Consider the following 16,877-nt stretch of genomic DNA (forward strand, 5'->3'; position numbering starts at 1 on the left):
TGGTGGAATTTTTAGGGTCACTTAGATATACTATCATATCATCTGCAAAAAGTGATATCTAACATAGTTTATAAAATTAGGATGCTAGATTCTGCACCCAGCTATTGTGTCATCTGTGATTCTAAACTAAGATTCTGTGGTGTCTTCCTTCACGCACTGACTCAAAACTGGGTTCCAGAGAGAAAGGTAATGGCGGCAGAGCATGAGTGTGCAAGAGTGCACCCCAGCCAGCCACAGGGATTCGGAAGCGCAGGGCTGGCATGGCAGCAGTGGGAACTTAGTGAGCCAGGTGGAGAGAGTGGCTTTGGAGAGGCAGGGCCAGCCTGGGTGAGACAGGCCCTGGCTAAAAGGAATAATGTGGTCTTTGTCTGTCTGCTGGCTTGAAAACAGACCGAGGCCACAGGCCAGTACCTAGCCGGTGCTAACATAGATTTGTGGGTTTTTTGTTTTGTTTTGTTTTGTTTTGTTTTGTTTTGTTTTGTTTTAATATTTCATGCTACATATAAGTAGTTATTGACTAGATCAAGAGGCTACAGTGATCAATACAATTTGAAGTGAAATATTGCTATCAGGGAAAAGGTGCTTACAAAGAGCTTTGGGAACATAGATCAGACTATTCTTGCGGGTTCCATGTAGAACAAGGCACACTAAGAGCTCCAGCAGACAGCAGTATGCTAATGGCCATGATCAGGTGGAACATGCTCCTCCCACCACTCACTGACGATAGGGCATCCTCACATACATGACCAACGATGTAACTGAGAGCTCAGAGCTAGCCACAACAGGCCGACTGGAGACGGATAGACTCAATTGGGCCACCAGCAGAGTTCCTCCCTGATACTCTCTTCTACCTTTAAACCCCACGTTGCATTTCTTCTTGGAAAACTAGTGTTTTAGTGGTACCCATGATGGAAGGGGTACAAAGACATGATGGATAGCATGCCTAACTCTTGAGTGAAGTGACTGTTTCATGGGAGGCATCCAGTATGAGTCCTGGGGAAACTGAGAAGGGTCCAATCTGACTTAAATGTTTGCCTTACATCGCCATGCACATCTCCAGTCAAGACTGAGAAGGGGCAGGTATAAGAAATCCAGCACAAAAAACAAGCCCTAAGGTTGGATGGTTATGAAAACGTCCCAGATTCCTCAAGGTGAGCATGCATGGTTCAGTTGCAGGACTGCCCATGTTTGGAAAAGTCAAGGTTATGAAGCATGCCTTCTTATTAGAACCTGTGGAGACACAGTAATCTTCTGGGAAAGTATACACTGTAATAGTCCAGTCACACAGAGGAAATCCAGAACCCTGCACTGCTGAGCAGTGACCTCCAACTGCATTCCCCAGCCAGCCTCTTCCTAGAAAGAGCTGGAGAAGCCAGTGTCTTTTTCCTTCAGCAGTCATGGGTAAGAGAGCACTGGATTGTTAAAGAAGATGAATGACAGCAGGAAGAAATCACTGCCCCTCAAGCAGCCTCTTTTCATAAGTTGATGACAAGAAGAAATTAGCAATTCTTAAAGCAATACGTGCATTTAAAGAAAAGAGAACTGAAATACATATACTTTTATTTACATTTCTTTTGTTTGCCAACTATACCCCAATAAAGCTAGGGAAAAGAGAAACAAAACCAATTCTCAAAAATGAGCTTAGTGACTGCATGTCTATAACTGCAGGCAGACATCAGTACTGTAATCACTACTTCACTAGAGCATAAGCTGTCATTTGATGGGAGACACCCACATACTACATCTTGTTGATGTCATGATTCGGGCACTCCTAGTTCAGAAAACTAACACAAAAAGGTTGCATAAGTCGCTCAGGACTACTGACAGCATAACCAGTATGCAAAGCCACACCAGGTGATTTGGGCATTCACTCCTAAGACAGAGTGGTAAAAGGATGGCTAACTTGTACTTTGTCTGGAAGGGCAGAGCCTGGTGTTAACAAAATTGGTGCTCCTTGTTAATTTAGACATAGCCTACATGGGAGAAAGAGTGCTAGGTTAGAGATAGTCTGGCTTGACTGAACTCAAGAGGACATTTTCTGGAATGAAAAGAAAGTGTGTTGAAATTCATAAGGTCATCAAAGTTCAGTACTCTCAAAATAGCTTGACAAGACAGTAGCCAAGGTAACCTTTAACAAAAAAAATAGAAGCCTAGGTTTTCTGCAAATAGAAAATTGCTGGTCTCCATCCAAAATCTGCAGGCATTTAAGGATGTAATTAATATTCCTAAGCTATCTCTTCATGTCCTCTTCCAACCAAGCCAAAGACCCCAGGTCCCCTAGCTCTCAGGATCCCAGGGGCAGAATCACAGTTAACAAGTGGCTCATGTGCTGCATTCTATGTGTGATGCATTTTTGGATCTCTGAGGACACTTGTGCCTGTGGAGGTTTCGAGTGCCTTCTCAAGTTTGCCATGATGTGACAGACCGAGGGAGCCATTTCCGAATAGATTCCCAATGGCTTGTTCCTGCCACTGCCGGGGAGGTAATCATGAGCACGGCAGTGACAGTGCAGAGTACAGCACACACCATGGCATTGGTGGCTGTAGGTAATATTACACAATGAAGCAAGGGACAGATTTGGAGGACTATAGGTCCCTAAGGAGCAGCCTCCACTCAGTCCCAACAGTTCCTTGAATGAATTCTTTATATTTTTTTCAAAGAGAAAACTAAAACCAACCAATCTAGTTAGCTAGTTATTCAGATGAAGACTGTTTTTCAAGTTGGTTTTGGATCCAAAGTTCTCACAAACACTAAGTAGAGCAAACTAAATAGGGACTGTCTTTTGCAGGCAGCCAGGAGGAGGCTCTGATGACACATTGAGCAGAGCTTGAACTAGAAGACCTCAAAGCCCCTACCCACTCCCCAGTTACACACTCCCTCAAACACCCACTCCAACAAGGAGCCAAACCTATTCAAACCACCGCAGACAGCAAGGCAAGAAAGATGAGAAAAAATCAGACCTGAGGGAAGCCACAGCTAACTGAACCCAAAGTCCCCAGAATCTAAACAGTTTGGTTGTGTGAAAACAGTAAAATGCAAAGCAGGATTTGCACTTACAGTTGCTATTATCTGTTCTCACTGCACAGAATGTTGTCCTAACAATATTTCTCACCAATGATATGTCACGACTCCTGTTCCCTCTGATTCTCTAACTATTCTTTGGACTCCATCCTGTCATCCAAATCAGAGACTCCTGAACTTGCCCCACATTTGTCCTTTTGCAAAGTTACAGGAAACTTTGAGACAGAATCACAGCTTCCTTCTTTGTTAGTTTTTCATCATTCAGTTAACATGAACAAGAGCCTATTATGTGCCTGCAGATAAGATTTGCACTTGAGGTACAGGGATTTGCAGAACCCACAGTTTATGGCCTAGAAGTGAATGCCAGATACTACTGAAATTATTACACAGCTATATAATAAACTATGCTTGCATTAAAACCCACAGTCAGATGGGGTGCACTGAGGTAATCTGGAGGATTGAGGAAGGTGGACCTCAGGCTCTGTGGCTTGGAATGAGCTCTAAAGGGGTTAACTGTACTGCCCTGGGAAAGTAGTTAGAGAGCCTCTGGTATAAAGGGAGTATAACACATTTAAGTAAGCACATGGCCTGTGGTAGAAACACAGAGAATGAAAGAAGAAAAGGGCCCCAGAGGGAGGTGATCATGGAAAATGATACTGCACAGCTCTGCAAGGCCCAGGACCAAGGGGTGTGCCATGGAGTCCAGACATAGAGGGAGCCATGGGTGTGGCACACTAGTTAGAAACTGTTTGAGGCTCCTCCCTACCCTGGAGAATAACGACCCAAATTTTTTTTTCAGTCCTTTTGCTGTTCTATTATTTTAGGAAAAATGTTGATTTTTTTCCACTGTCAAATAGAAAAACAAGAGTCAACCAAAACCCCCAAATATGGTGCTGGGTATATAACTCAGTAGAGGAATGTTGACTAGCACAATCAAGGTCCTAAGCTTGGTGCCCACCCTGGGTGAGGGTAGGGAAGCCTATACAGATACTTTCATTCTCAGAAATATTTTCCTGATTTTTTTCACATGTTAAATCTGTGAAAAAATAATTTGGGCATGATTTGGCTCAAGCAAGAACTGACAAGATAATAACAATAAGGATAGCTAAGAGTGGGCTAGTGCTAGTTCCGTTGCATGTGCACCACCCAAAAACCTGGGACACACACAGCCCCAGATGGCTTTTGTTCTGCTGGAGGCTGAGGATGGCTGTCCAGACTCCTAACAGCTCCCATACCTCCAGCCTGGCACCTGGCAATCCCACCCCTCTGAAATGCTATAACCACCCCTAGTCAAAAGCCATTACAAATGCCTGTTTCTAACGAAGCCTGTGCTTGGCAAGGATGATGTCATTCTTGTCTGGATTCCTGTTCCCTAGGAGAACAACTTGAAATAATCAAGAGGCGTGTGCTAACTCCCCAAGCCCCCAGTTACAGAGATGCTCTGTGTCTGCTTTCTGAGTTCTCTCTGAGAGGCGTGAGATGAGTAACAAGAAAAGTTAAAAAGGTGCTGGCAGGACAGAAATTAATTCTAAAAATTATTAAAAATACAATTACACACTATATGGAGACCAGTTTCTGGGAACACGATGTAAAGCACTCTGCATTTATTAATTATGAACAAGCATGCTACTTCACTTCTGACAAACCAAGGAGGGGATGGAACCAGCAGCTGTAACTGTAGTTAGTCCAGTGTTTGGTTTCCACACTCATAAAAACGAGATGCATTCCCAGCCAAAAAAGTATCCAAACACATTTAATGGGGAAGGACTCTCAAATCCTACACCGCTATATGAAAAGAGTTGTTCAGATTAAACTATTTGTCTTTACCAGCACGACACAGGTAAAAAATGAAGTGTCCACTCATTTCAGTGAATGGTTTGGATAAAACCTCAGCTTCTAAAACCTAACACACAAACTCTTGTTGCATTAGAAAATGTAAATTGCTAATGAGCACTGCTCCATATCAGTTTCCTGTTCCAGTTGGCTCTCTGTCAGCTTGGCAACAAATCAAGAGCCTGAAGAAGAGGTGCAGCCATGTGTTTTGCTTTAAAAATAAAAGGAATAAAAAACGGGGAGGGGGCTTCATTTTATACATGAAAATCACCACCCCACTTGGGACCAATTCAGTCCAGGTGCCAAGGACAAAATAAACAGGCAACACACGTAGACAGACAAAGTCAGCCTCTATAAAAATTATATTTCTGCTTACATTTATAGTTATGTTTCAAAACACAGTATCACTGTGCTTACACACACACACACACGCCCTTTTTGGTGTCCAACATGTTAGTCTTTCATTTTCCCATCATCAAATGAGTCTCAGCATAGAGTGTGTTATATCCCTTTCTTATCCACCCACCCACCCATCGATCCATCCATCTATCTTGGCATATCTATCTATCTATCTATCTATCAATCATCTGTCCACCTAGCTTATTAAACAGCATCAAAGCAGGTATTGATTGAAATAATTCCTAAAACTAATGCCAAGCATGGTGGCACAGGCTCCTGATCCCAGCACTCAGCAGGCTGAGACAGGAAAAACATGAGTTTAAGGCTAGCCTGGGCTACATAGTGAGTTCCCTCTTTGCCACAATTTTAGGCTAAAATGTTTTTACCCCAATGTTTTTCTTCACTATCAGGATCCTAATAATCTCTTTAGGGGGCTAGAGGGTCCTCCTTACTCACTAATCAAGAGCAGCTTTTCTCTGAAGGAGTATTGCCTCCTAGAACTGAGGACATAAATATTAAGGCACTAATATTTTCAAGATCTTCCTTCACAACATCACTCAAGATTACTTTTGGGCTGGTGAGATGGCTCAGTGGGTAAGAGCACCCGACTGCTCTTCCGAAGGTCCAGAGTTCAAATCCCAGCAACCACATGGTGGCTCACAACCATCCGTAACGAGATCTGGTGCCCTCTTCTGGAGTGTCTGAAGACAGCTACAGTGTACTTACATATAATAAATAAATAAATCTAAAAAAAAAAAAAAAAAAAAAGATTACTTTTAATACACTTATGATGCTATACACCTGTGATTTTATTCTAGGCACTATGACTACAATAGGCCAACTCCAAAGTATGTAAAACCAAATCTTGCCTAACACTGTCACTAGGGATTTATCAGATATCTATTTACTGATTGATTTTGTACTAATGCTTATCAAAATGTTAGGATATTTTCTCTAGACAGTAAGTTTACAAGTAATTTTAAGTTCTATTGTGATTATTAGGGAGCAAAATTAATATCACTTTTGTATTCAAGAAAAGTCCAATTATAAATCATATTAAGAAAATGTAAGTATTTTATTTTATCCAAATGACAATCCTTGCCCTCCAAAAGCTTATATTCAAAGAATTATAAATAATATAAAACCATCACAATTATTATAGCTAATTGATTGTGGAGGGGCAATTATAAGGAGAAATAGCTTTAGTCTTTTGTCCCTCCTCTTGTTCCTTCTTCTCCTTCTCTTTTTCCTCTTCCTCCTCTTTTTTTCTGTTTGAAATAGAGACTCATTCCATAGCCTAGGCCTGGAACTCACTATGTAGCCCAGGCTAGCCTTATACTCATGATTTTCCTGTCTCGGCCCACTGAGTGCTGGAATCAGGATCCTGTGCCACTATGCCTGGAATTAGTTTTAGAAATAATTTCAATCAATACCTGCTTTGATGCTATTTTATGACATTAAAGCAGTCTTTCTCATGACCCCTTTGAAGTTCACACATCAGATAAGCTGCATATCCGATATTTATATTACCATTCATAACAGCAGCAAAATAAGTTATAAAGTAGCAACAAAATAATTTTATGGCTTGGGTCACCACAACATGAGGAACTGTATTAAAGGGTCTCAGCATTAGGAAGGCTGAGAACCACTGCATTGGAGGAATTCAGGTTGTATTCAATGGGCATGTTGAGGAAGCAGGTTTCCTCCCCATTGTGCTACTTCTGGCCACACCTGGATACAACCAGAGCATTGTTTTTAAAACAACTATCCTTTTATGTCACACATTGTTTTCTTTATTGGGAAATTTATACTGTGTCTATTGCTAATAAAACCTAGTTTAAAAATCCTCTTACTTGTCAAAACATATATATAATTATAGTCATTTGCTAGCTAACAATGGGTGTGTGTTCTGAGAAACACATCATCAAGTGATTACAGTGTAATGTGAACACCAGAGTTGATTACACTAATCTAGATGGCATACATTAATCAGTCTATATGGCCTCTTGCTGCAATCAAGAAACATAGTGAACATGTAGACCTTTGTGGGCCCACTGCCTCATAGCTGTCCATGGTGAACTGAAATGTCATATCTTAGTGTATGACACACTACAGGTTGTAATGTGTGCAGATATAAACATTAGTGACATAGACAAGATGCTCCATACATTTATACACATTTAAGTATCAGCATAAGAAGATCTGTGCTAGTGTTATAATTAATAATGGACGCGTTATAGGATGTGTCAGGGAAAAGTGAAGCACTTGCAAAGGTAATGTGTGGGGATCCCTTGCATCAGTGAGGCTGCGTTGCCTCAATAGGCAGCTCCGAGTTCTTTCTGCACAGCTTGTGATGTATTCTAAATATGTAGTAAACATTTTAAACTTCACTTGATATGGCTATTTAGTAATATGTGCTTGTGGTTAACTGTTTTAATATGTTGGATAGTAAAACCAAATGTAACAGTTCCAACATTTCTCGGGGGAGTGATCTGGGGGCAGACATATGTTCTTCATCAGAATTTGCAGCAGAAATCTTAGAAATCAAGGGAAGTAAAGACCAAGGTAGAGCAGTGGGGTTACAAAGCGCTGAAGAAAACAGCTCGATACAGCTCCCTGCAACATTCTGCTGGCTTGCCACAAGAAGTCTGACACACAAAAAAGAAAAGCACAGTCCTTATCAGAAATGTCTGATACCTGCATGTTGGAATACACGAGATTCCACAGTTTAGAACCAATAGATAAGATTAACCCTTGCACAGATTTTTCTATTAATCCTGGTGAGTTCCTTCGAGTGTTGACTCTGTGGTCCTGGCTTGGTACACTGTCATCTACTCTAATGAGCTAACATTCTTACTTAAGTATGGGTGATGCACTGGATGATGCTGGACTTACAGAATCAATCTTAGGGTTACCATAGCAACCCTTTGTTATTACCAAGCCAGAAAGAAATGCTCAAGGGGAAGATTGTTTAAGTCTTACAGTGTTTTTTAAAACTGGAGTAGTATCCATAGGGACAGAAATATACAGAAATGCATCATCTAAAATTTAATGTATTACTAAGAGAAAACTATGAGATGAAGAAAGGATACAGATGTGATAGTAAAAGAAATCTCAAAGGAGAAACTCATATTCCCTCTTCTTTTATTTTTCGTTTTTATTTTTCTTGGTTTGAAAATGCTTCAGGTTTTGTAAGAATATTCTTCCACAAACCTGAGGAAAAGGTTTAAAAAAATCACAGTAGACCTAAAAATACTGATGTGTTCATATGCAAGGAGTAGCACTATTTCTAGATGATTCCTGAAGTGCTCTATCTGGTGAGCCTGAGCTGCAAGTTCTGTGTTTCTGCAGGGACCCACTGACAAGACTCCCAAAGCATAGTGATAGACACTGCGCCTTCTGAACCCTGGGCACAAAAAGCTAGGCAACCCCCAAGCCTCCCAAGAGTGTGTGCGGATGGACTGGTGAAAGCAACTCTCTTAGTTACGTTTCCATTGCTGTGGTAGACCACCAAAGTATTTATAGAAGAGAGAGTTTGTTTGGATTTAAAGTTCCAGAGGTATAAAAGTCTATTATCATTAGCTGGAAGCCAGGGCAGAAGGTAGGCATGACAGATAGGACAGAATGCTGAGCACGCCCATAAGGTTTTGAAACCTCAAAGGCCATCCCTAGCCATAAACTTCCTCCAGCAAGGCCACACCTTTACAAACTCCCCAGACAACTGGGGACTACCAGCTGGGGACTAAGGGTTCCAAGACATACGCCTAGGGAGGACGCTCACATTCTCACCTCCACAGCAATTGCTGCTGACACTGAAAACACAGTGAAACCTGAAGCTCTATTGGTTTTGTTTTAGATATAATTTGTCTTCTGTCCCAAAACATGTTTCAAAAACTGGTAGTGTGTTTGTGAATAAATTAACAAAGAGAAGTTAGCATTGTGGGTGTACTTCACTGGAGCTGAAATGCCTAGGGTATGTTTATTAGACATGCAAGTTTACAGACTCTTCCCTATGTATCCTTTGCTATCCCAGAGAGATATACCTGAGCCTATATAACATTATAATTGTACTACCTAGGATTATCAGGCCTCATACTGCTGGTATCATTGTCTGGTATCATGCCCGAGTTCCATCCATAAGGAATCCTATTTGGTCAGACTCAAATCAGCAATGGAATTCATTATTCATACACAGTGATGATGACACATTTTCTATTAGGCTCTACGTCAGGCACTTTAACCATTTCAGTGCATGGGTTCTGATTACTTACGAAGAGACTGAGAATCTGTAAGGTTAAATTATTCACTTTAGGCCCACAAGTATTAAGAATCAGAACGCAAGCATCCTTGTACCAAGTTCTGTGTTCGGAGCCTCAACATAGCCTTAATGCTTCTGCTGCCCTAGGACTTCTATGCTTAGAGAACTTAGAATAATGCTAAATAATGTGCTCAATCAATGTTATAAATTAAAATAGGATATGAGCCCAATCCTGCCAGCACATGACAATATATATTATTTTAGATTTGCAATAAAAAACAATTTGAATATCCTAAGAATAAAGCAGGGTCATTAAGGTTATTACTTTACCTTAAAGTACATCATCTTGCTTTAGAATTTCCTGCCAGGCCTGTCTACAGTGATAGCTGTGGCAAATGCAAGTTTCTACCCACTGTCCATCCCCACATTTCTTCTAAGGGAAAACTTCGATGTTTTTGGTTGAAGAAGCTTTTAAGAAAACTGTTTCCCTGATAGAAGTGATGGCGGAGACAGAGACTCGCCCACTACATGCCCTTTCCTGTCTTCCCTCCCTTGTCCTCTAAACCTTAGACAGCCTGTCTCTGGGGATGCTCCTATCTCAAGACTACAATGATCCAACTGCAGCTTCAGGACACTCAAGGAGGACACCCGTAATCTCAGAGAAAAGAAAACCTGCCTTTGTTAAATTCTCCCAGTGCAGCAAACTGAGGCAATGACGCCAACCATAATCTCATATTATCACAAGGGAGTGAAATGCGTTTAACTGTACATTACTGTTTCGACAGCTTCACTGTGCCTGAAGCTTGAACCACAGAACTTTGACATGCTCTGAATTATGCATTCTCGAACTTTGCAGTAAACTGAACTAAACAGACCTTATGACCTTGCATTTAAGGCACCATAAATACCCAGGGGAAAGAACTGGATGAGCAGTAATGAAAACTGCCTAATCATGGAGTTTATTCAAATTAGTTTTATGTATTAAAATCCAATATGTTAATTTGCAGGAAAATAAGTGAAAGTATGACATTCATATGAGTATGACATATGAGTATGAAATGACTATCATAAAGAATGTCATTTCACGCTCAGCAAATTCCCAGGTGAGCAACAAAGGCAGTGCTGTTTAGTGTCAAGGCCCAAGGACAGGGAGCCCCCAGCTCACTCACACCCCACACTGCAAGGACACGGCAGGGCCGGAGCTTGTAAACCATCGGTTTCTGCACTTAAACCCCCTGCTTTCTCCAGGACAGCTCTCTGTAGGATGGCATCCCAAGCATCAGCTCAAGAGCTGCATTAGGTTTCATCCTCTGAAGACGGTTCAAATGGCTTTCCTTTATTTTTCTTGTGGCTGGCAGGCAAACACTGAAGGAGACAGAAACTCAGACTCTCTTTGAACTTAGCAGGACGGAGGAAGCATAACACCACCAGCATGAGCAGGCCGGGCCGAGCCAGTTTTTAACTCACAGCTCCCAACCCCCAACACTCAAAAGCCAATTCGAGTTATTATGCACAGATAGAAAGGATCTGCCCGTCTCTCTGGAGCCGTCCCGGGGACGTATCTATTAAACGGAGAGCAGATTAAGAAGAAAATAGTGTGCTGCCACTGACCAATACGTTCAGCTTTTGTTTTGTTTTATCAATCACAGGTTCTTATTATCTTTCCTATACAAAGGAATAGAGGTACATAAAAGAAACTGTCACAAAAAAAGTACATAATGAATAGATTAAAAAATATACATATTATAAACATGGCCAATTACTGTCAAGAGATATTAATGAAATAAAGAGAATTAAAGTTCGTTACTCTTGCTTCCAAAAGACAGGAAACCAGTAGACTTCTATGGCTATAATAGTATTTTAATTTATTACCATGCAGAGAAAAGAGGATGCACTTGGAAAATAGGAGGGTATGGCAAACATGCTACAACATGGTGATATAAGGAGATAAAAGCAAGGGCACTGGCTAAATACTAAGCACAAGATGAATTTTTTCTCCAGATACGGAGTGATGGAATGGCTCGGCACACACGGCATGAAGACTGTGGGCGAGCAAGTCTAAGCTACAGCAGGCAGCAGGTACGTTGCCTGAAGCAGGTTTTGCATCTCACGTCTAAAGACATGGGCTTCATATCCATAGAACCTAGAGTCAGTGCTAGTTCTGCCAATTAGCAATTGAGAGAAGGCAGCTTGGTGAAGTCCTTAACAGAGAAGTGGGGACAGTCACTTTGTTACCCTGACAATAGATATGACGGTAAAGCAGTTGATGCAAATTTCTTGTCAGTTACTTATTTTCAAAGTTATTTTAAAAAATATTTGAATAACCATAGAATATGCACCAGGAATCAAATAAATTCTGCTGGCAAAAAAAAAAAAAAAAGCTAAGACTATCTATTGGAGTAACATAAACACAGAATGAAGAACAGACTTTCCCTGTGAAAGCCAGTGGCCTTGTTACAAGACACTAAGTATATTTGAAAACTAATTCATTCTGTAGATACAGGCTGAAGTAGCGCCTCCTTACAGAGGCAAATCACCACTACCCAAACACTATGTGATTAAGTTTTCACCCTGATATATAAATGACACATTTTCCTTAGCTGCATCTGAAAATATAAACCCTTCTTTTAGGGAATTTGAGTTTTTAACATAGTTAATAAAGATATGTCCATACTAATCAACTACAAATCTATCTTGAAGACTATAATATAGTCCTCTGAATGGCTACGGAAACTGAGAGGGAGAGAGGGAGAAGAAAAGAGAAGCGGGGAGAGAGAGAAAATCTGTGTGTTACTTGTACTGTGTTTGTGTGTAATTGTGTGTTTATGCTTTTCAGTGATGAGTTGACATATGCCAAAGTAACACCCTCAGTGCCACTTCTACTAAATAATCAATACTGGTTAAAGGTTAATGTTGGTAAAAAAAAAAAAAAGTTTGGGCAAAACATAGAAATTCCACAATTTTTTATGTTTTGATTTTTAAATTTTGAGCTAACAACTTTTTTCTATACCAACATGATTTCACAGAAGTGTTTTCAAAGCACAAAAAGGCAATATCCTGAGCAAGTGCAAAGAAACTAATAAAAAAGGAAGTGCGGGTGAATGAGCACCTTGAGAGTGCAAGACAGGATTCCTAGAGTATTACTTCAGTTCCAGCAATAGGCTCTCACCATCCAGATGTTATAAAGCCTACCCTAACACCCATAACCAAACACACACACTAGCCTTGCTGTCTGTCTGGGGAACTGCTCATTTAAACATAATTTCCAATGAAGCTCTCCTAGCATCCAATTTTACTTTAAATCAAAGCTCTGTTCTAAGCATTGTATAAACCGTATTAAACCATTCTAAGTCAATATTTATTTCCAGCGAAATAAACACACGTAATGGCATATAGTGCTGTACTTAACAAAATGGCAAAAGATTCCACAAGTTTTACTTAAGTGGATTATAAGCTGGCAAACAGGTTGCATGCTAGGCAAGGAGACGCTTCCTGTCTGTGGAGACTGAATGAGGTCTCTATCTCATCAGGGTTTAGTCTCCACAACCGCTACAGGAAAGGTCAGAAGGAGGCACAAAATAAAGCTCACATGCATGGGACACTAAGATCTCCAACACCATGGCCTGGATCAGAGAAGTCCCCATACTCCCTACGAGAGCCACAGGGGTCAAGAGGATGTATATCCTGCCTCACTTAAGCTTACCTGACCAGGGATGTCTACATACACCTTACACCTAAACATGCTTTCTCTCTCTCTCTCTCTCTCTCTCTCTCCCTCTCCCTCTCCCTCTCCCTCTCTCTCTCTCACACAAACACACACACACACACACATGAATGAATGAAAATAAACTTGGACTGCTTTAAAAGTGCTTGTGCTTTATGTGTAGGCTTCAATAACTTCTAGCCATGACTTAGAGCAATTAGCTTCACACAAATGTAAATTATTGACAATGAGTTAACAGACTACATGCGGATCCTTTCATGAGGGAGAGAACACAGCTCTTACTGGAGGTGAATCATTACAGTTTCAGACAGTTGTAGATTCCCCCAAACTAGCACAGCCTACTCTACTGGGATGCTACAATGTCATTTTGGATAGTACTAATTAAGTATAATTCAAATGAAGAATAACAGTCTCGAAATATTAAATTCCTAAAAAATGACCAGTTCTAATCTTGTGACATTGTGTTAAGACATTACAAGATAATTTTTTCTCTGAATATTTTGCTATTTGACCAAGGCTTTGACACCAGCTATGAATCTGATAAGCACTTAGCAGACCATCCATTACAGCTTCTAGAAAAGGAACCTATGGGAAAGGCAGGCAGGTCCTGCAGGTGGCTGACAGAGCCCCATGTATCTGCAGGGTTTGTTCCACACTCACCTGTGATTTTCTGCAGCAAAGGGGACAACTCAGACTCCTCAGAGAGGACATGGGCCAATGCTTTCTTCACCTTTTCTTCCACTTCTCCCAGGTCTCTGTCCAGAGTGACGTCACCAGGGACAGAGTAAATGTATATAAGCAGGATCAGCAGTTCCTCAGGGTTGAGGTCGTCACTGGTTCTCTGGCTTGAGGACTTAATCATCGGCAGCAGCTGGTTTAGCACACCAGCCATGGTTGAATCCCCAAGGCTCTGAAATGGAAGCAAGGATAGGAAGATCTGTCAGCCCACAAGGTCATAGCTTGGGATGGACACTAGTGCCAAGGTGGCTTGCAAAATCTTTATGGACTTGCTGGCCACACTCTTTGACTTCCGTGTTTATCAATCCTGGACAGGATGCTGTAAGAAGTCTGGCATTAGACCTTTGCTTCTGAAAAACCCATTTTATAAAATGGCAGGTAAGGCTTCAAGACCTTTGATAAAGATCTTATTGTGATTTGAACAAACAAGATTGTAATTTTTTATTTTAATAAAATGCAAGGGGTTCAACAGCTGGGCTGTAGCACAGAGGCAGAATGCTGACCTAGCACAGGCAAGCCCCCTCTTAGTTACAGAACTTTTCCAGTTCTGTAAAAAAAAAATTGTAAGCACCTTGAAAACTTGAAATCTTAAACAAAAAAGTAAAATAATACCATTTAAAAGAAAACAAAACGGGCAAATTATCTATTCAAACGAATGCTTATGTTCTTTTAACAGAATCTCTATACTCAAATGAACGTAATGAAGGGTAATGCCCCTTTAACATAATCTACATATTCAAATGAGCACGGGTGCTCCTCTGAAGGAATCATTGTCTCTCAGGCTCTCCCTTTTGATGTGTGCTATATTGGCAAACATTGGTCAGGAAATTTTCTAGCATAAAGGCCATTTCCTGCTAAACCTGGCAAGTAGACTAATGGCTTAACTTGGAACTTCACTAGGATGGCTGTGAGATTTCCTTTGGTGAATTTGAAGGTAATTCACCTCAATTTTTAAATTTACAATTCTAAATTTTTCTTCATTTATTCTATGTCTACAGGTGTTTTGTTACATGTCTGTGAGCCATGTGCATACAGAGGCTGGAAGAGGGCTTTTGATCTCCAGGGACTGGAATGATAGAAAGTTGTAAGCCTCCATGTGGGTGCCAGGAATCTTCCTCTGGAAGAGCAGTCAGTACTCTAAACAGTGAGCTATCTCTCCAGTATACCACATCAAATCATCATCATCATCATCATCACGACAACAATGGTGCTAGTTCTCCCGCCAACTTATTAAGTGACACTCTGAAGAGAATTTCAGGATTTTTTCCATGTGGTAAGAGCACTGCCTCACTAGGAGTGACCAGGGACTAGAGTATACTAAAAACTGCACACATCAGCAGCACAAATCTTGCAGTTTTAGGTAAAAAGACACTGGTACTCATATTCTAATTAAAGGCAAGTTATCTGAACTTGAAACTTATATTATCCATTTACAAGAATTCCCTGAACACCTACTGTGTTCCATGATTCTAGGCCTGGGAAGTAGGGTGGACAAATTCTCTGCTCTCATAGCTCATGTGGTAGGGGAAACAGGACTGAAAAGCTGAGGATGTAAATGCTGTGGTGCTTAGCCAAGAAGGGAAGTGCCTGTAGCAGGGAAGCAGGAAGGGAAATGGATGGGGAGGCGGAACTTCAGGAAGCACACATGCTGGAGTGCGTGGCTACTCACTCTTTCACTTGGCAGAAGCCATGTTAGCAAGGAGACACGGGGACCGCCAATGCTGTAGAGGTGCTTCCTTTCGCCAGAATGAAGCGAACAGCTGAAGGCTAATACAATGAAATAGCCACCCCAAAAGAGCTCTTGGCATCACATCCACTCAAGGAGGGTCACCCCCAAAGCACCAGCTTCTTGGATGATAAGCAGATGGGGGGGGGCATCCTCACTCAATTCTAGTTCCTAATAATCAGCTAAACATACAACATGCCTACCCTGGAGGAGCCTATGCCTTTTCCCTCAGCGCAGGAAGCTTTGTAAAAGAGTCTAAAAGGGATCAGGCAAGAGACTCATTTGTCAAAAAGCACTTGCCGGCACCTGCTCCTCGGGCCTGTATTTCTAAGTCTCTGGCCTGTGATACATGCTAGAGAGAGAAATATCTCACTAGAGACACAAACACAACTTGCATTGCATGTACCAATGAAATTATATTCAAAATATGCTTCGATCATCGCTAGAAGTCAATAGTTGACTTTGACACAAAGCCAAGAACAGTGGACAGTTACAAAAATGTGAGAATTACGGGAAAACAAAAATACCCCAATGTGAAAACCTAATTCCAATTCTGACTGTCCCTTTATATAGTTCCCTAGCATCTTAGGAAACCTTCATGTTCAGATGATATGCTCTGACTAGAGGACGCAGAAGGCAGCAAGCCTTACTCTTATTGTTACCTACTCAGAAAAATATACACTGTTTAAACAAACAAACAAAAAAAAGTAGCTTTATCATAGTTAGGCAGAAACATCCAGAAACAATGAGACCCCGAGATGATCTAAAAACCATGACACCTCAATGACAATAAACACACCCAGATCCTAATCTCTGACATCTTTCTTTAGTTAAAACAAAACAAAACAAAACAAAGAAACAAACAAAAAACAAAACAGAGATCCCTAGAGATGGCTGATATCTAGGATACAGAAAGAAAATACAGGAGAACTGGAAAATCTTATAGTGCCTAAAAGGCATGCAAGGAAGAAGAGGTGGAAGAGGAAGAAGAGGGGAAGGGGAGGGGGAGGAACAAAGGAGGTGGGAGAGGATGAGAGGAGGAAGAGGAGGGGGAAGGAGAGAGGAAGAAGGAAGAGATGGGGAAAGGGGAGGGAGAAGAGAGGAGAGGAGGAGGGGAAGGAGGAAGGGAAGGGGAAGAAGGAGGGAGGGAGAGGGGGAGGGAAAGGGAAGAAGGAGGG

The 16,877-nt window shown here is 41.2% G+C and overlaps 1 protein-coding gene across 1 annotated transcript in view; it reads right to left on the reverse strand.

Moving 5' to 3' along the window:
• The window catches only part of Scfd2 (sec1 family domain containing 2), a 322,071-nt gene that overhangs the window by 173,001 nt on the left and 132,193 nt on the right, over positions 1–16,877 (reverse strand). Inside the window, exon 5 of the mRNA XM_021162778.1 lies at positions 13,896–14,145. Coding sequence (XP_021018437.1) covers positions 13,896–14,145 — 250 coding nt within the window. The remainder of the gene's footprint in view (positions 1–13,895; positions 14,146–16,877) is intronic.

The sequence above is a fragment of the Mus caroli genome, chromosome 5, assembly GCF_900094665.2.
Source record: "Mus caroli chromosome 5, CAROLI_EIJ_v1.1, whole genome shotgun sequence".
NCBI classification, from domain to species: domain Eukaryota; kingdom Metazoa; phylum Chordata; class Mammalia; order Rodentia; family Muridae; genus Mus; species Mus caroli.